The following is a 20738-nucleotide window of genomic DNA, read 5'->3' on the forward strand; positions in this document are numbered from 1 at the left end:
TTTTTTTTAATTTTTATTTATTTATGATAGGCACACAATGAGAGAGAGAGAGGCAGAGAGACACAGGCAGAGGGAGAAGCAGGCTCCATGCACCGGGAGCCCGACATGGGATTCGATCCCGGGTCTCCAGGATCGCGCCCTGGGCCAAAGGCAGGCGCCAAACCACTGCGCCACCCAGGGATCCCAACCCTCAAGGTTTTTATTTCATTTTTTATTTTTAATTTTTTTAGAGAGTATGCACAACAGAGGGCTTGATCTCACAACCCTGAGATCATGACCTGAGCTGAAATCAGAAGTGGGACACTTAAGCAACTGAGCCACTCAAGTGTCCCTAAAGGACCCCCAGATTTTTTACTCTCATTTTAATATTGGTATCTAGGAATGACATACTGGAAAAAAAAAATCAGTGGATTAATGAGTCAGAAGACTTGGGTTTTTGTTTGGTTGGTTATATGTTTAAATTTATTTCTTTTTATATGTTCAAATTTAGCTGTATGACTATGAGCATGTCACAGTCTTTCTTTTAAGTTTTATTTAAGTGAGCTCTGCACCCAATGTGGGGCTCAGACTCATAACCCCAAAATCAAGAACTGCATGCTCTTCCAACTGAACCAGCCCGGCCAGCCTTTCTAAGCCTCAAATTTTCCTTTGTAAAATGAAGTATTTGGACGAGGCTAACTGTAAAGACCTTCTCAATTATATAAACACAGTTTCGAGGAACAGATGGGATAAATAGAAAACAACAAGAGAAGAGATTTAAGCCCAATTATATTGATACCATATTAAATGTAAATGGCTTATACATTCTAATTAGAAAACATGTTGTCAGATTCAATAAAAGTAAGCAGATTTCTGCGAGAAACCTACTTTATTTTTATTTTTTTTAAGATTTTATTTATTCATAGAAACACAGAGAGAGAATGAGAGGCAGAGACACAGGCAGAGGGAGAAGCAGGCCCCATGCAGAGAGCCCGATGTGGGACCCGATCCAGGGTCTCCAGGATCATGCCCTGGGCTGCAGGCAGTGCTAAACCGCTGCGCCACCGGGGCTGCCCGAGAAACCTACTTTAAAGACACAGGTAGGCTTGTCCGTAGTGAGTTATCTCAATTGATTGTTCACAGTCAGTTACAGATCGAACTCCTTGTTCTACTTTTTCCCCCCTTCTCACTACTGCACTTGACTAGTCTAAAAAAAAAAAAAAAGACACAGGTAAAAATAAAAGGGTGGAAGAAGATACAGCATGCAAACAATCAAAAAGAAAGTTGAAGTGACTATATTAATATGAACAAAGATTTCAGAGCAAGGAATATTTAAAAAAAATTTTTTTTAAAGATTTTATTTATTTATTCATGAGAGACACAGAGAGAGGCAGAGACATAGGCAGAGGGAGAAGCAGGCTCCCTGTGCGGAGCCCATTGCAGGACTTGATCCCAGGACCCTGGAATCACGCCCTGAGCCAAAGGCAGATGCTCAACCACTGAGCCACCCAGGCATCCCATCCCGCAAGCTGTTATTTCTGTGGGTAAAGAGGAACATTGTATAATGATAAAAGCAGTTAATTAATTAAAAAGACATAACAATTTTATCTTGTTCTATTTATTCATTAGATCTATGTATTTGAGAAAGAGCATGAGTGAGCAGGGTGGGGGTTGGGTAGAGGCAGACAGAATCTTGAGCAGACTCTCCACTGAGTGGGGAGCCCAACGTGGGACTTGATCTCACAACTCTGAGATCATGACCTGAGCTGAAATCAAGAGTCCAGTGCCTGACTGAGCCACCCAGGTGCCCCCCCTTTTAAGATTTTATTTATGTATTTGAGAGAGAAAAAAAGAGCACATGTGATCAAGGAGAGAGAGAATCCCAAGCAGACTCTGCACTGAGCCCAGAGCCCAATGTGGGGCTCCATCCCACGACCCTGAGACCGGACCTAAGCTGAAATCAAGAGTTGGACACTTAACCAAATGAGCCACCCAGGGACCCCAAAAAGATATATAACAATTTAAATGTATAGGTACATTGATCTCTAGTATAGCTCTAGTAATAGAGCTTCGAAATACATGAAGGAAAAATTGATGAGATTGAAAGGAGAAATAGACAAATACATAATTGTTATTAGAGATCTCCATTCCCCTCTTTCAATAATTGAGAGAAGAACTAGACAGAAAATCAGTAGTAAGTTATAGAACATTTGAAAAACATTATCAACAAACTGGACCTAATTGACATTTATGAAACACTTCACCCAACAACAGCAAAACATTTACCAAGATAAACCATTTTCTGGGCCATTAAATGAACCTTGACAAATTCTTAAAAATTTAAATGAATTCAAAGTATGTTCTCTGATGAATTATGGAGTTAAATCATAAATCAGTAACACAAAGATATCTGGCAAATCCTCAAATATTTGAAAATTAGCATACTTCCAAATAACACATAAATAAAGAAGAAAGGAAAAATAGAAAATACTTTGAGCTAAATGGAAATGTAGTGTATTACAGTTTGTGAGATGAAGCTAGTGCAGTACTCAGATGGAATTTATAGCTTTAAGGCTTGTATTAAAAAAAGGAAAAGTTTTGAATCAGTCATCTAAACAAGAACTTCAAAAAGGAAGAGCAAATTAAACCCAAAAATTCCAAACAGAGGAAGGATAAGATAAAGATAAATTCAGAGATAACGAATCAGAAATGAGGAAAAATGAGTGAAACCAAAGGTGATTCTTTGAGGAAATGAATAAAATTGATAAATCTCTAGTCAGACTGGTGAGGATAAAAAGACACCAATAGCAGGAATGAACAAGGGTACATCACTACACATCCTGCAGACATTAAAAGGATGTGTAGTGATCCTTAGATCAACTTAGATATCTAACAATGGGCAGATCCCTTGACACAGAAATGTATGGTTCTTCGACCTCATATTGGTTATAATACATTCCTGTCTACATTTTAGCAGTATAAATCTTGAGATTCTTATTTGGAATTTCTCTGAGTTTTTCACACTAGGGGATTAAATTATCTCATCCTGCTCTTCCCTGTATGTTCAGAAACTAATTATGTAGAATTAGAGATTTTATATACAGAGTTGGAAGATACTACCTTAAAGATTTATCTTTCAAATCAAACATTATGGTTGAATGTTATTAAGTATCATTCAATCCATTAAAGGCAGGAACTAATCCAGTTTTAATATTTCTTTGAATCTGATACTAAATTTTCTATGTGAGGTGGTTGATTATGCAGCTTGAAGGCGGGGGAGATAGTATATTACAGATTAAGAGCATGTGTTCTGGAAGCAGAACCTTCGTAATGAGTCACTAAGTTTGTGACCTTGGGCAAGATTTGTAACTCCTGAAAGGGAGTTTCCTCATATGTAAAGTGGGGATAATAATAGTACCTGCCTCTTAGATTTTTTTAATGGGGATTAGAAGTCATAATGTCTTTAAAACCCTTAACATAATGAATGCCCGGAACATATTAAGCACTTAGCTCTTAAATGCTAATATGTAAGTTTTATTTTATTTTTGAACTAAGGGTATGATAGAGCCTCATAGTAGATTGATACATAGAAATGGTGAATAAGGCTAGTAAATAGCAAGTTATGTTGCAGATTTTGTCAGGAAAAAAAATTAACTAGAAAGAGAAGAAGATAAAATTGTATAGAATGGAAAGGAGTGGGATCCTTTTAAGGTATAGCGGGATGCCAAGAATGGTAAGTAAAGGGTTTGAAGACTTGCAGAAGAGAAATTCAGTATCTCATCATTTTCTTCCCTAGTGTCTCTTATTTTTAAAAAAATTTTCACACTTTTTTTCAAAGATTAATTTAAAGCTACAGAAGAGTTGTAAAAGAATACAGGGTTCCTGTGTACCCTTCACTCAGCTTCCTTTTATATTAGTATCTTTCATACCAGTGAAATTTACCAAACCCAAGAGATTAACCTTGATACAATGCTAATTACTAAAGTACAGAACTCATTTCAACTTTACCAGATTTTCTATAGAATATCTGCATGATATCTCCTTACTCTCCAGTGTGTGACAATTCCTGTCTTTCCTTGTCTTTCATTACCATGACTCTTCTGAAGAGTTATTGCTTCTCCCTTATTCATTTACAGTGGTCTAGATTTGTGAATATTTTATTATTTGAATCCAACATAATTGCTCAAAATATTATTTTTGTTCCAGTTTTGGCCGTTAGGAGATCTCTCAGGAGGGCTCCTGTGCCATTTGAATATGTGCTTGTGCTTTTTTTCCCCCCCTCTAAGGAGCACTTTTCTTACTTTGTAGAATAAGAGGCTCTGGGCTTTTTAAATTTTTAAATTTCTTCCAAACCTATTTTAGCCTTGGGGTCCATGAATTCACCATTGAGCCCTGGTTCCTTTTACTGGAGGATGGTATTTAGAAATCAAGGTCTGTTGTGTTTATGGCTAGTTGGGTGTCACTACTTCTTGTCCCTCAGTGCATAGAACTAGAAAAATAGATGCACGTGTATTGACTGATGCATACGCACGTCTGTGTGCATGTATACACATTACATATAAATTAACCCCCCCCCAAAAAAAAAAAAACCCATCAGCCCATATTGGTAAATCTGCAACTCTACTTTTCCTTTTTAAATGTATGTGTTTGTAACTAGGTAGCTTTTTATCCTTATAATAACTTGCACACAGTAAAAATTGCAGACATCTGCTATACAAGTTTCTTAAGTATCCCTCTAAGAATATTCTGTTATAAATCGGTGTGTGTGTATATGTGTCTTCTCTCTTGTTCTCCTGGGAACATGCTAATACTTTCTGCACCTTGCTCTTAAAGTCATAATGGGATATTTTGAGGCCACTGTTGACAGAAAAACCTGTTTCTGAGCTCAGATCTTACAGGTTGAAGAGTAAGAATGTGAGAAGGAATAAAGTCCCTGAGAACCTCAGCCTTTTCTTGTTGCCTTAGTAGAAACTCATGTTTACATGTTAAAGTAGAGCTTATGGAGAGATTTTGAAGGCAAAACTGAGGCCTACACTTCAGTCAGTGAGGAAAACATTGGTAAGTGGAACCCTCATTGAACTCAGGCTATGATTAGGAGTGAGAGGAAGGATGCATTGTCTCCACAGGCTTTACTCCCTCAGCTCCCTTGTCCCCCACTTTTCCCCACAAATAATAAAGGACATCATACTAAAACTCATACAGCATGCCATCAGACCAGTGAAATTGAAACCCTATGAAGACTGTCTCATATAGCAGATTTTAGATGTAAATAAAAGCCTGTTGCTGTATATCTGAATATTTAAGTCAGTCACAGAACTGAAGAAATTAAAAGGTGAGAGTTTTGTATTGACTTCTAAGTTAATTTTGCGAAGCAAAAATGTGCATTATTTTCTTCTTGAAATTGATAATTTTGTTGTTGTGTAAGCTTTCCTTAATAAGATAGCATTATTATTTTAGCATTTTGTAATTTGTGTAACTAAACCTTTCCACCTAACTTCTTATTTTCCTATGCTTGTGATTTTGCAGGGTTGCCTGATTCTGAGTGATGAACTGAACCATGCATCGCTGGTTCTAGGAGCCAGACTCTCAGGAGCAACCATTCGAATCTTCAAACACAACAGTGAGTTTGATTTGGAATTCATTACAGCCTTAATGTTTAATATTTTTTGGATTAATGGCAGTAGTTAATTAGTTACATTAATAAAGCTATAAAAAAGCATGTACAACATTTAAAATGTCCTTCTGGTCCAATCTTTTAAAAATTATTCTCTCCTAAAAAAAAATTATTCTCTGTATGTTCTCATTCATTTGGGGAATATGAATAATAGTGAAGGGGAATATATGGGAAGGGAGAAGAAATGTGTGGGAGATATCAGAAAGGGAGACAGAACATAAAGACTTCTAACTCTGGGAAATGAACTAGGGGTGGTGGAAGGGGAGGAGGGCGGGGGGTAGGGTGAATGGGTGACGGGCACGGAGGGGGACACTTGACGGGATGAGCACTGGGTGTTATTCTGTATGTTGGTAAATTGAACACCAATAAAAATTAATTTATTTAAAAAAAATTATTCTCTTCGTCATTAGAAATAGAGGCTAAAGGAAGCCTTTTGGTACAGAATACAACACTCTCCTTTTATTTAGCTTTCAACTTTTTCATCCTCCTTGTTTACAAGCTATTTATTCAATATGTATTTACTAGATGCCTGTGGTGTAATTTGCCATAACACCAGGGCTATTGGGATGAATAAAGCAGGGTCTCATCTTAAGGATCTCTGACTGGCTAATGAAAAGACTATAGACAAACCAGTAGTGGAACACTACTGATACGGAACAGGTACTAGAATACACATATGAACAAATGCTGCAAAGGCACAGAGGAAGGTCGCACTGCCAGAACTTTCTCCCTAAGTAGAAGTATCTTGTGTATTATTAAAATATTTACAATAAAAAGAGTAACTTTTGTAGTTAAAATACTCACATATAGGAAGGAAAGACTATAAAACTGCACATCTAATGTCATTTTTTGCCACAATGTGTACACGTACAGACAAAAGTCTGGAGGAATAAACACCCAAATGTTAGATCTGTACTCTGGATCGAAGTTTACGGATGATAATAACTCTCTTCCTTCTGTCTTTGTCTTGTCTAAAATGTTTTATAATGAGAATGATAGTATTTTGTTTTATAAAGTACATGGCATTATTAATCACAGTTGTGTAACCTATTTCCTTACAACACATTGTGAACTTTGTTTGACAGTACATGTGACTCTCCTCCCCTAATGCCAGGGTGGCAGGCAGCATCTGCAGTTGCCCTTCCCAATCCATCCCTCAGTTTGGACAATAGGGTTGTTTCTAAATGTTTCTACTAGAAACAGTACTACCTACACTCACATTTTTGCTCAGTGGTCTGATTCGTGCCTTAGGATAAATTCCTAGCAGGCTTAGGATGCCTGGTTAAAAGGTTATAAAAAGTGTTATACTTTTTCAAATTGCCTCCAAGTATGGTACAAATTTTTACTCAACAACATGATGGTGACCACTCACAGGCCAACATAGGGCATTAGGAATCATTTAAGATACTTTCCAATCTAATAAGTCAATAACAGGTTAATTTCTGTTTCTTTGATTATTAGGTGTTAAGCAACTTCTTATTTTTTTTTTAAAGATTTTATTTATTTATTCATGAGAGACAATGAGAGAGAGGCAGAGACATAGGCAGAGGGAGAAGCAGGCTCCATGCAAGGAGCCCGATGTGGGACTCGATCCCGGATTGCGGGATCACGCCCTGAGCCAAAGGCAGACACTCAACCGCTGAGCTACCCAGGTGTCCCAAGCAACTTCTTTATACAGTTAATCATGTTTGTATTTCTTTGTGAATTGGCCATTTTCAAACTGTTTTTCACTGAGTATAAGAGCCCTTTATATTCTTTTTTGTATGTTGCAAATTTTTTTTTAATTTTTTTTTAAAGATTTATTTATTTATTCATTCCGAGAGAGCGAGAGAGAGGCAGAGACACAGGCAGAGGGAGAAGCAGGCCCCAGGCAGGAAGCCCGATGCGGGACTGGATCCCGGGTCTCCAGGATCACACCCCAGCTGCAGGCGGCACCAAACCACTGCGCCACCGGGGCTGCCCTGTTGCAATATTTTTAATTTCATTTTTAACTTTTTTAGTGTCTTGCTTTAGACTTATTAAAATGTTGAATTTGGTACATTTATTGTCTTATGAATTTTAGATTTGCATAATGCCTTTCCCCTTCTAAGATCATAAAGTTATTCTTTTGTATTTTCTTTTTATGATTTTGTGGTATATTTTTTATTTAAATCTTTAATTTCCTTGGGATCTAGGGAGCATAATGTGAGAGATATAATTGAATTTTTTTTTCTTAAGGAGGTGATACGGTCAGGCATTCCACTATAGGTACTTCCTTTCATCTAAAATTTTTGAGTCAATATCTTTCTCTTCCTTTCTGTATGTAAACAGAGGAAACTAAAACAATGAGTGCATTTTTATTTGTCTCCTGGTGATCGCCACACATTGGTCTCTGCAGCAGAAGTAGCAGCTTCACAACAGACATACATACTTCTGTGTTGGCAGATTGGGTTAGGTAGCAGATTGTTTTGTTATGAATAACTGAAGATATAAACAGTGGGTTAAGTAGCAGATTGTTTTGTTATGAGTAACTGAAGATATAAACAGTCACAACCTTTGCCATCTTATTTGTGGTATGTGTTTTTATTACCTTCTCTTTCCTAACCAAAATCCTTTCATGGAAAGAGCAAAATCGTGTATCTTTGTAACCCCCTCCTTCAGTCCTGAGCAATAAAGAATATAAAATCACATCTTATGATAGGATGCCTCCCACCCCTGTTAAATGTTCCCCAGACTTAATATTGCATAGATTCTGGGGGGAAGTTTCTTAAGGCTATTATTTCAGGGCAGGTATTTTAAGTATAAAGTCTGTTGTGGTAACAGTGGTCTTCAAAGCATTTGTCTTTAACAGGCAAATTATCGGGATCCCTGGGTGGCGCAGCGGTTTGGCGCCTGCCTTTGGCCCAGGGCGCGATTCTGGAGACCCCGGATCGAGTCCCGCGTCGGGCTCCCGGTGCATGGAGCCTGCTTCTCCCTCTGCCTGTGTCTCTGCCTCTCTTTCTCTCTCTCTCTCGGTGACTATCATAAAATAAATAAAAAAAAAAATTAAAAAAAAAAACCAGGCAAATTATCCTCATTAATGGTAGTACCAGCCAACTTGCTTTTGGGCCTGTTAACCATCGTTAAGGACCAAAAGAGCCACGAGAGCTTGATTATGTACAGGCAGCTGATCAAGTCCAACATGAGACAGTTTGAACTGATTGCCAAGCTTTCTTATCACATAGTCTGATGTATGCCCAAACTGGTGTACCTTGAGCTACTAAGATAAAGTTATTTAGCAGGTGTTTATTGAGTGTATCCTAGGTGAAAGGGAACGATGCATGCACTTTAAATTTTCCCCCATATTTGCTTTTTAGGAGGTGTATATATTTGTTGTAGTTTATTTGTACTCTCTTTCTCAGCCTTCTTTATGCATGTATTTCTGAATGACTCACTAGGATTAAAGATACAGTTGATTCTATTTAAAAAAAAAAGAAAGAAAGAAAACGCTAACTGAAAGGCCAGGGTATTTAACATGAAACATCAGTCATTTCACAAGGATGCTAATGAATGGAATCACCTGTGCCACAGTCATTTAGTGGAGTTTCTGTGGTTTTGAACATTCATTACATTTTAGAGGAGATAGTCATTCAATTCAAGTTAGCAGTAGCTCACCCATTTTGCCTTATCTTTTTCTGCTCAGTTCTGATTATGTTAATGTCTTTTACTATCTGAGAGACACTCCCTGAATAAGTAATGTATATTTGCATTTCTGAAATAAAGGTCAGAAAGAGGAAGGTACTTCGTGCTGAAATTCTTTTTTGTGTGGTACAGATATGCAAAGCCTAGAGAAGCTGTTGAAAGATGCCATTGTTTATGGTCAGCCTCGGACACGAAGGCCCTGGAAGAAAATTCTAATCCTTGTGGAAGGAATCTATAGGTAATCCTGCTTTCTTATTCTTATCTTTCTGATGTGGCTTCGTGAAGTTTTAGAATTTTTAAGCAGAAGAGAACAGTAATCTGGACCCCTCTGGAAACTAAGGAGACAGTGTTTATGACTTGTTAAAATACCTAAAAGCAGAGTTAGCACTAGGATAGAAGTCTTTTTATCTGGCTTTTCTTTTTCTTTCCATTGTGCTAATGGTCTTCAAATACCCTTTGTTTTTGCATCCCCTATTTTTCTACTGTTTGTAGAAGGAATGTATATATAGGGGCAAAAAGTAGAATATGTTTCCTAATGTGTCAAAACAAATTATACATAATTTCATTTTAAGAAAGATTTTATTCTGATTTATTTGGGTTCTTGCACTTACTCTCTTACCTCCTGTCTTCTTTATTCTTTTATTCTGTTTTTTAAATTATATATGCAGTGTAATGCAAAATCTAACGTAGCCTGTAACTACAAGTGTTAGAAGAATCTGCTATGACCTTTATCCATCTGTGGTGAAGTAAGATTAATTCTGTTCTGGTACTTATTTGAAAAGATCCCATTTCCTTTCCCCTAGACATCTAGCTAGCCACGGCATCATCTGACTTTGTCAGTTTAAAATCACAGGCAGAGTTGTCAAGCCATTTTTTAAAAGCAATAAACTGAAAAAAAAATTAATAGTAACAGTAAGGTGGCCAACTCCTAATTTTGAGAGTTGAAAAGTCTCAGTGTATTTGTTTTTTTCTGTTTTGCCAGCATGGAGGGATCTATTGTTCGCCTTCCTGAAGTGATTGCTCTTAAGAAGAAATACAAAGCATACTTGTATCTCGATGAAGCTCACAGCATTGGGGCTCTGGGCCCTTCAGGTCGAGGTGTGGTAGATTACTTTGGCCTGGATCCTGAGGATGTGGACGTTATGATGGGAACATTCACAAAGAGCTTTGGTGCTTCTGGAGGATACATTGGAGGCAAGAAGGTAAATGGGCCATGCAAATTGAGCAGTTTAGGGTAGAGGCTCTTGCTACCCGATTTGGTAACTCACGTGTAGCAGATAAGAGTCCTGAACTGGGATGTGGAGATCCTTAATTTGTTTGTGGCTTAGGCTCAGAGCACCAGCAGGCTTCATACTTCAGCTGCTCAGTGAGTGACTCTGATGAACGAAAGGCTGGTTCTGTTCATTGTTTGTTGTTTTCTTATTTGAGCTTCGTTCTCAACTACATGCTGGTCTGAGATACAGAACACCCTCTTGTATGAAAGGATGCACAGTGGTGCTGCCTGTTTGCCACAGTCTTCTACTGGGTTTGAGTTGTGCCCACAATTTCAAAAGTAGTGAGTTTATAATGAGAGCCAGTGGGAATAGAGGACCAGTTTCCCTGCCCATGGCCTCAAATGCATCTTGGGTGAGTGTAATGACAGGAAGAAAAATTGCTTTGCCTGCTCTGGTTTATTATAAGGCATTGTATTTTTGAATTTAAAAATTATGTAATGAATTATAAGGCATTTGAGAATCAACGTGTTGGAAATGGTTGAACCATGAGAAGGAGACCTAGGTTTGAATATCTCCCTAACTTTGTAAGCCCTGCAGCAAAGCATTTAACCTTCCCATTTCCTTATCAGTAAAACAGAGATAAATATGCCTGGCTTAAAAAATTGTAGTAAGGGTTGAAAAAATAGTGTATGTTTGTGCTACAGCCTGGATGAACTAGAAAGCATTATGTTAAAGAAGTCAGTCATAAAAGGTCACGTATTATTTCTTTTGTGTTATATTCATAACAGACAAATCAGGATAGGATGTAGGTTAGTGGTTGCCAAGGGCTGAGGGCATGGGGGGAGTGGAAGGTGACTGCCAATAGATATGAGGTTCCTTTCTGAGATAATGAAATGTTCTAAAATTAGACTGGGGCTTCTGGCTGGCTCAGTCGGTAGAGCATACAACTCTTGATCCTGGGGTCATGAATTCAAGTACCATCTATAGACAAGAAAATTCAACAGGGTCTGGAGCCTACTTAAAAATAATTAATTAATTTTAAAAATCAGTGATGAAAATCACACAGCTCTGTGAATATACTAAAAGCCACTGAACTGTATGCTTTGGAAAAGTGAATTACATTTCAATAAAACTTATTGTAAAAAAAACCTCTCCATAATACTAAGAAAAGCACATTGTCGAGTATTTGTATGCAGCATGTATTAGGAGCTTATAAACATCTTTTATTCCTTTTTAAAACTTGACATTGGGAGGCTTAAAGCCTGGACTTTCTCTTAATAATTGATTGCCTTTTAGAGAAAACTCATTAGTGTTTTTAGTCAAGTTTGATAGATTTTTACCTCAAATTTTTGTTAATGGGACCAGGCTCACTTTGGAGAGTTGATTGCTTTTTGGTAAGATTTATTACAAAGTCAAAGGACTTAACAGAATACTCTGGGAAATCATTTAGGTGTGGTATATCTTTGGCTTTATGGCCTTTGTACAGTTTTTAGTATTTTTGAAGTGATACACTGTTGTATAGTCATATTTTGTGTTTCCTTGTTGGGTCCTGATACATAACCTACTTTGCACATTTTATTTGAAGATTTAGTGAAGTTAAAAAGGAAAGAATAGGGATATACAATTGATTGTTTTGAACTCCTTGTAACTGACGGAGTTTTTTTATTCAGTGGATGACTTTCTTGTTCTCATGAAAGACCCAGTGAATTTCTTCTATTTAATTTCTGCCATATTTATAACATTTTATGAATCTCTGTGTATCTGGAGGATATTTTTTTTAAAAAAAGGCAATCCAAACACTTTAATTCAGCATTGTAGATCTGTTTATTTTTTATTTTATTTTATTTTTTTATTCATGGAGACACACACACACAGAGAGAGAGAGAGAGAGAGAGAGAGAGAGAGAGTCAGAGGCAGAGACACAGGCAGAGGGAGAAGCAGGCTCCATGCAGGGAGCCTGATGTGGGACTCGATCCTGGGTCTCCAGGATCACGCCCTGGGCTGCAGGCGGCGCTAAATCGCTGCACAACTAGGGCTGCCCTGTAGATCTGTTTATAACATTAAGTGATAGGCTCTCCAAATTTAGAGGTCTTCATTTTTTTTTCTTTTAAAGATTTTATTTATTCATGAGAGACACACAGAGGGGCAGAGACATTGGCAGAGTGAGAAGCAGGCTCCATGCAGGGAGCCCGATGTGTGGAACTCGATCCTGGGACTTCAGGAGCATGCCCTGAGCTAAAGGCAGGCACTAAATCGCTGAGCCACCCAGGCATCGCTAGAGGTCTTCTTTAAGACTAGTTTTTCTTTCTTTCATGTCATGGCATGTTTAAATAACCAGATGAAGCTTGAGGATGTTGCCCTGTGTTGGACCTAGTTGTTGCTGATAGTATACTTTGAGCATGTGACCTTGCATCTCAGAGTAATGTCCCTGTTCCAGTGCTGTTGAAGGGAGGAAGAGGCTGCTTTCTTCTGGAAGGAAGGCAGTGAAACTGCAGAGAGTTCAAGTTTTACCTCTAATGACTTGCTTCTGTGAACTTCCCAGGAGCTGATAGACTATCTGCGAACACATTCTCATAGCGCAGTATATGCCACGTCACTGTCCGCACCTGTTGTGGAACAGATTGTCACCTCGATGAAGTGTATCATGGGGCAGGATGGCACCACCCTTGGTAAGTCTTTGTTTTCTTGGAAAATTTCCAATGCTCAGTAAATATTTAGCCAAATGAACTCTTTTTCTTGAACTAGTTTCCTAAAATGAGGAGTCTACTGCTGGGCAGGGCTAGCAGGTGGTGAGGCCTTGGTTGCTAAGGACAGCTTTTCAGCGTATTCGGTACACAAAAGCTGTGAGAACTAGCCTGGCTTGCTTCCTGTTGAGTTTTCTTGTTTACAGATGGTGACGCTTTAATCTTATTATCCTACCAGTCTTCATAAGTCTTAGGTGATAAGCTGCAGGGTCTTTCTTAAATTGCACAATTTTATATGAGGATGTAACTTACTGTGTGTTGAGATGTTTCATTCCCATTGTATTTAAAAGCCACTCTTTGCATATATTAGTTTCCTTGACTTAGTGCCTTTTAAAAGAGTTTCTAGTTTAACAATAGGTAATAAAAGTCATCCTGAATTTGTTTATTCTGTCTTTGGTGAAATAATTAGTCTAAACTTGACACACTGAAATGAACATATACTTGGTTTCTATTTTACTTTTCTTCTGCATCACTAGAGGGCAGTGTTGATTGCAGAAAAGGTAGAACAATTGGGAATTTTGTTTTTTCACTTCTAGAAATATTTCCATTGTGAATATGAGACATCCATTAATTTTACTTGTTGCTTTTTAAGTGCTTCTAAAATGAATTTTATATTAGCAGATATAAAATTGAGCAGATAACTCTTCATTTATATATTTTTGTGGTAAGATTGATTTGATTTGCATTGAAAAACAGGAAGGAAGTAGTATATTTGATTTTGATTGATGTAAGCCAGTTTTCTTAAATCAGAATTTTACCTTAATATTTTTTTTTCTAATGTGCAGTATATTCCTTATTATCTGTAGAGAGAGATTTTTGGATTTTCAAAGTGTTGATCATTTTTAGTTTCATGAATTGATTCCATAGGGAAGAAAATATTTCATTCGTGTTGTGAACACACAGCATGGAGCCTTGAGAGTAACCCCCTGTTTACAGTAACTACATTATCTTCTCTCTTTCCCTTATGGTGTTATTAGAAATAGTGTGTTTTGATTTGAGATATATATTTATATAGCTAGCAATTATCTAGTTATTTCATCGAGGTGCGTCAACCCTATTGATTCAGCATATGTAGGTGACTAAAATGAATAGCTAACAGCTATCAGAGTTCGTTTTGGATGATTTCTTTGCCCTGTTGTAGAGCATGAATCTGTGTGATGTGTGACCTCTGCATAAATGACTTATCTGTACTAAGGAATGAAATCTAGGCTCTGCTGGTGATGATAAAATGAAATGTGGTAATTAGTTACAGGCTTTAGGTTAGCACTCATTTTCCAGTTTATTTATTGCCTCTCTGACCACCCCCTAAGCTTAGTGATGTGAGACAACAGCCATCTTATTATGCTCACAGATTCTATAGGTCAGGAATTCGGTCAGGGCACAGCAGGGATAGCTTGTCTTTGCTCTGTAGGATCCGGGGCTTGAGGTTGAAGACCCAAGCTGCTGGGGAAGACTCAGATGGCTGGGGGCTGGGATCATCTGGAGGCTTCTTCCATCCCAGGTCACTTGGGCCTAAGTGACTTGAACAGTGGGGCTCAGCTGAGGCTCTTGACCAGAGCACTTTCACATGTCCTCCCTGTGAGGAATGGGCTCCTCATAGAACAGCGACTGGTGATCCAGAGGGAATGCTTCAGAGCAAGTGTTCCCAAAAAACCTGCTGTAACCCCATGACCTTTTCCAATTTGTTGTTAACAAGCAGGGCGCTAAGGCCAGTCCATATTGCAGGGCATGGGAAATCAGACTCCACTTCAAATGGGAATGGGTCCAAGAATTTGTGGCCATTTTTACAACTTGCTACTACCAGCTTTTATGTATTTTCAAAATTGCTCTCTGAAACTTTTAATTAGTATGGGCAAACTTCTTTTGGCTACACTGCTTCTATTCCAAAATAGAGGATAATAAAAAGGTAACGATAAGTACCATCTTTCTTAAATCCGCCTACCTGATCTTAATTAAATTTGACCTGATTTCTTTCAGATTTGAGCGTGTAAGGTAATGCTTATTTTTATGGCATAATTGAATGCATCTTTTTATTGCCTGTGTAGTAGAAAGAAAGTGTAAATTAAGCAGCAGCCCTTTGACTATGCCTTAAGGTGACCTTTACAAAGAGGTATCTGCAATTACTTGAGTCTGAGTTTATAGTAGAAGCAGCCTGCCCTCACTGAAACTTAATCTTTAACATTCAAGACATTAAATTTCATTCATTCCACAAATATCAAGTATCTCCCTCTATTAGACTCTGTGAATCTGAATCCACAGGAAATGGGTAGACAAGCAGATCATTTGAGAAGTATATACTTTGGGGAGTATTGGAGATGTAGAGGATCGAGGATAGTGGCTTGCTGTATTAATCCCAGAGAGTACTATAACATAGAAAAATCGAAATTAGTCATTTTACCAAATATTTGCCTGCTCTGTGCTAGGCACTCGTGATTCATCAAGAATGAAACACCCCAACGTTTTTGCATAATGGGGTTTCTAGTGAAGCAAGTTAATTAAACAGTGTGCTAGAAAATGAGAAGTACTTAAGGAAAAAGGGAAGTAGAGAAGGTGGGTAATCAGAGGTTCTGGGGACCCACTTTACAATTTTAAATAAGGCGGTCATTGAGAGGTAAGATTTTAGCAAGAATTTGAAGAAGGTGAAGATTTGGCCCTGAAAATCCAGGGTTTATAAAAGGCCTAGAGATGGAGGCCACTGTGTGTTCAGGAACAGCAAGACCACTGTGATCTGAGCATAATAGGACAGGTAGAGGGATTGTGGGTGAGCAAGTGGTTGAGGATAGAGGTGGGAAGGGTGGCAGTTCTGACAGGAGGTAGACTTACCTTGTGAAGGATGTCAGGGTGACAGGAAAAAGCAGACACACTGGTTCTCTTGTCCTAAAATCAAGTTCAGATTCTTGCTTAGTATCGAATTCAGATTCTTGTGAATCTGTGGGCTGCTTAATGTTAGGAGGCCTCTGGCATGAGTCAGGTTAAAAATGTTATTGGTCCTTCAGATTTTATGAAAAAATACAGAAAAAATGTACCTGTGATCCCATATTTTAATGTTAATATCTCACCCCATTTATCTCACTCTTTAAAAAGAAAAAGATAGCTAAAACTAGCTTTTGTTTCCCTTCTTGATACTTTTTCTCTCACTCCTTCCCCAGAGATACCACTATTCTGAAATTGTCTTTCTGTACGTTAATGCTTTTACTATTTTTACCATATCTATATATTACCAGTATGCCCCAGTGTTTGAAGGCTATTTGCTTATGATGACTTGCAGAAATGTTTATGAGATTTAACTGTCTGAATAAAAACCCACTATAATAAATTGTCATGCACACACCACCCAAGATGTTTTCAGTTGTGCATGAATCTGGGGAAGAGGCTGTGGAGTGCACTTCAAGGGGTGCCTGGTGGCTCAGTTTAAGTGTCTGACTTTAGTGCAGGTTATGATCCTGGGGTCCTGGGTCCTGGGATGGAGCCCCATGTTGGGCTCCCTGCTCATGTACTCATGCATGCTCTTTCTCAAATAAATAAAATCTTAAAAACAAACAATCAAAAAAAAAACCCCACACAAAACAACATAGACAGTCCTGAATATTGGGATCCAGTTTGTTCCTAAAAATGTGTTACAGTGTGAACTTTCAGGTAGCAGAGTCTACATATTATTCAAAAACGGGAAAAATCACATGTTCCTAGCTCATCCAAAACTCCAAACATTTTTTTCCCAAGCCATGAAACACTCTTGAATATCTACATAATAACCTACCAAGAATTTCTATAAAATAGAAAACATCTAAAATATCAGTGACCTACTTGAACCCTAAGACAACTGAAGTACTCTTGTGTGCATCGCTCAGTGATGCTGCGCAACACGGAGTCCATTATACTTTTAGGAGGTCGTCATATATTCTGGATAATAACTCTTTATGACTGTTGTGTTTCAAACTGAGAAAAATGGCTTTTCTTTAAATATTGTTTATAATATTATGCTTTATAAACGTTCTCCTTTTTGATACGGTAGAATTTCTGAGTCTTTTCCCTTATGGACAATGTTTTTGTGCCTTAAGTAATCTTTTCACTGTCAAATATGTCTTCTGTAAGTATTTATTGCTTTCTTCTCCTATTTTATATTACTTAATTGGTGGTATGGGTTTCTGTATAGTTATATGTGTGTGGGCATGATTTATTTTAGGGGCATTCTTCAGTTTCATCTTGGATTATCTAGGCTTTCTAAAACCATAAATCTTCATACTGCACTGTTTCTCAGTTTTTGTATTTTGAATAGATTTGCCTGGAAGATCAGGTTTATATCGAAGCTGCATCAATATTTGTCTCTCGTTGGATCTCTGTAGTACTCTGACTTGGAAATGAGGGGAGCTGAAGGTAACCCATATGTGAACAGAAGAGTCTGTTACATGAGAATAGAAATTACAAATTGTAGAGCCCTTTCCTTACTTTGTGGTGAATATCTCCTGGGCAATTTCTGTCTAGGAAAGAGAAAGACCATGTAAATGTTTGGTCTTGGCTTTGATATTAGTTTAAGGCAGTGTTAGACTAAGAAGCTGGCTTTATTTTCATGCTCTTACAACTCTTTAACTTTCTGGTTGCTGTTACTGGACATACAGATACCAAAGCATGGTTCTAGGTAAACTCCTTTTTGGCATACTGTTTTGTCCTTTCTATAAGATGTAAGAGTTCTGTTTATTTGCCTGTTTTCAGTCTCTGTTGTGTAAGTTATTTCACTATAAACAGGCCTTCCTGTGGGGTCACTCCAAACAGGGTGCTAAACCAATGAAATTCTATTGTAGGTTAAAGGTGGTCCAGAATCCCTGGGAACTTTGTTTTTTTTTTTCTCATGTCAGTGTCAGATAATTCAAAGAACTATAGGACTAGATGCTTTTAAAAAGCTGCAGTTAGCATGGCATTATTTTTGTTTTTGTGTTTACACTTGACCACTTACACTACCATAGAATTGAATCCAGTCTTATTACCACACACTCTACCCCATTTGGTACTGATTCATTTTTCTGGACATGCTGTATTCAAAAGATGTGTTTTGGTTTTTGCTTTTTTTTTTAAATCATAAATTTACATTTCTCTAAACTAGTCTAATAGAGTTTTTAGCATTTTATATGCACTTGTAAGTTTGAGGTTTTTATTCAGAATGTCACTATTGAGACTGATTTAGGAAGTTAAGGAATTCATGTATTACTTGTGCTAAAGTAGTCTTTATTTTCTTATTTCCTGGCCCAGTATGGAGTCTTGTTGATTTGTGGTACAAATCTCTCATTGCCATGCAAAGATCATCATTCCCATATCTTTTATTTTTAAGCATATTTCGTTTCATTTTTTTTTTAACTTTGTGCAACTTATGTAAGAAAAATGAAAAATGTAGGGAGAGATTTGAGCACTCTTATATAGCTGGGTGTTCTTGCTTTTCTTACTGGCTTTAAGGGACTGCAGGGAGAACTAAAAGTTACCAAAAAAAAAAAAAATCACAGTAATTTGACATGTCTGTCCCTAAATTCCATGGCGTAGAGCTAGCTATAGTCATATGGTAGAGTTAACATTTCTGACTGATATTTGTAAACCCTTTTACAATAAAACTATAGAAACAAACTTACAGAAAAGCTGGAAGTACAGCACAAAGAACTTTTTTTCCTGAACCGTATGAAAGTAAGTTGTTGATGTGACGCTTCATCATCCCAAATGCTATAGTGAGTACTTCCTACAAAGTCATTTTCCTATATAACCACGGTACAACCATCCAAAGCAAGAAACTGACACTAATATATTATTAACTAGGCAATATAGCATGATATTACTTCTTTAATACTGGTATGGTATTACTATATCTATTTCTCAGGTCCTTTTCAGGCTTTGCCAGTGTCCCAGTGATGAGGACACGGTTCAGGATCACATGTTGCATTTAGTGGTCCTATCTCTTTAGTCTTCTCTTGTCATAGTTCCTCAATCTTTCTTTGACTTTCATGACTTTGACTCCATGAATGATTACAAGCCACTTATGCTTCAGAATATTCCTCAGTTTGGGTTCACTCCCTCTTTTCTTGTGATTAAGATTAAGATATCTTGAATAGGAAGGGCACAGAAGTTATGCTGCGTTTTACTCCCTGAATCCTCTCTGTCTTCTCAACTAAATATGTAACTATCTTCAGGTTATTCAGGCCCTGGTCAACTTTCTCCATATCAAAGTCAGATTTTTTTGATTATGCCTCTCACTTCTTCTTATTCCCATGGCCACATTTCTGTTTCAGGCCCTGATTACCTGTTGCTCAAACTATTGTCCCCACCTGTAACTGCCTTTTTTTGGCTCCAGTCTTTCCTGTATATAACCATTCATTGCTCTTCCCAACATACAGCTCTGTTTGTGAGCGTCAGCTTAAAGATGCAGAAATAGAAAATAGCAGTCTTTGATACCTCCCAGTTGGTAGAATGAAGTCCAAATCCTTTATGTGATGCTTAAGATCTTCCAGTTTGTAGCTTACGTCATCTTTTTCTGCATCCTCTCACCTATCCTTATTTAAACCAATTTGATTCCTCTGACAGAATTCTTATCCTCCCGTCCCCCCAGATTCTGTTCATTCTTCGGGGCCAACTGAAAGGTGGTGTCTTGGGCAGTCCACGTGGCTCAGCAGTTTTGCGCCGCCTTCAGTCCAGGGCGTGATCCTGGGGACCTGGGATCGAGTCCCACGTCAGGCTCCCTGTATGGAGCCTGCTTCTCCCTCTTCCTGTGTCTCTGCCTCTCTCTCTGTGTCTCATGAGTAAATAAAATCTTTAAAAAAAAAAAAAAAGGAAGGAAGGAAGGAAGGTTGGTTGTGTCTTTTACAGCACTTTTGTACTAATACCCTTTTTTCTCAAAATCAATATTTCACAATTCCATAATATCACAAATTTTTGTGATTTTGTCTCAGAGTCAGTGTTTAATGTTTGAACACAATGTTTTCTTTAAAGTATATATGCAAGTCAAAAAAAAAGTATATATGCAAGTCAATCAGTAGACTTAACAGCTAGATATTACAACTGGTGTCCAGTCCTAAAATACTGAACATATAATGAAATCTCTAAGCCTTACCTTTTCATTATAACTTTTACTGTCTCAAGTATTTTGTTATTTGATTTTAATTTTTTCTTCATAACTGTTTGGTAGCTACAGCACAATTCCAATGAGCATATAAAGTTTATTATTGCCACATTCAATACATCGAATAATTATTGGTTTTGTCTCAAATGAATTTTGAGTCCTGTGTGATCTTTTTAATATTTATTTACTCATTCATTCATTCATTCATTCATTCATTGAAAGAGAGAGAGAGTGCATGGTGGGAGTGGGAGTGTGGGGAGAGAGGGGTTGAGGGGAAGGAGAAAGAATCCAAGCAGATTCCATGCTGAGTACCAAGCCTAACTCAGGGCTCTATCTCAGGACTCTGAGATCATGACCTGAACTGAAATCAAGAG

The 20738-nt window shown here is 37.7% G+C and overlaps 1 protein-coding gene across 1 annotated transcript in view; it reads left to right on the forward strand.

Annotated features, from left to right (window-relative positions):
- SPTLC2 (serine palmitoyltransferase long chain base subunit 2) overlaps positions 1-20738 on the forward strand; it is a 111017-nt gene that overhangs the window by 40925 nt on the left and 49354 nt on the right. The window contains exons 6-9 of the mRNA XM_055304090.1: positions 5506-5599; positions 9446-9551; positions 10296-10515; positions 13070-13196. Coding sequence (XP_055160065.1) covers positions 5506-5599; positions 9446-9551; positions 10296-10515; positions 13070-13196 — 547 coding nt within the window. The remainder of the gene's footprint in view (positions 1-5505; positions 5600-9445; positions 9552-10295; positions 10516-13069; positions 13197-20738) is intronic.

This window comes from Nyctereutes procyonoides, unplaced genomic scaffold, assembly GCF_905146905.1.
Source record: "Nyctereutes procyonoides isolate TBG_1078 unplaced genomic scaffold, NYPRO_anot_genome, whole genome shotgun sequence".
NCBI classification, from domain to species: Eukaryota; Metazoa; Chordata; class Mammalia; order Carnivora; family Canidae; genus Nyctereutes; species Nyctereutes procyonoides.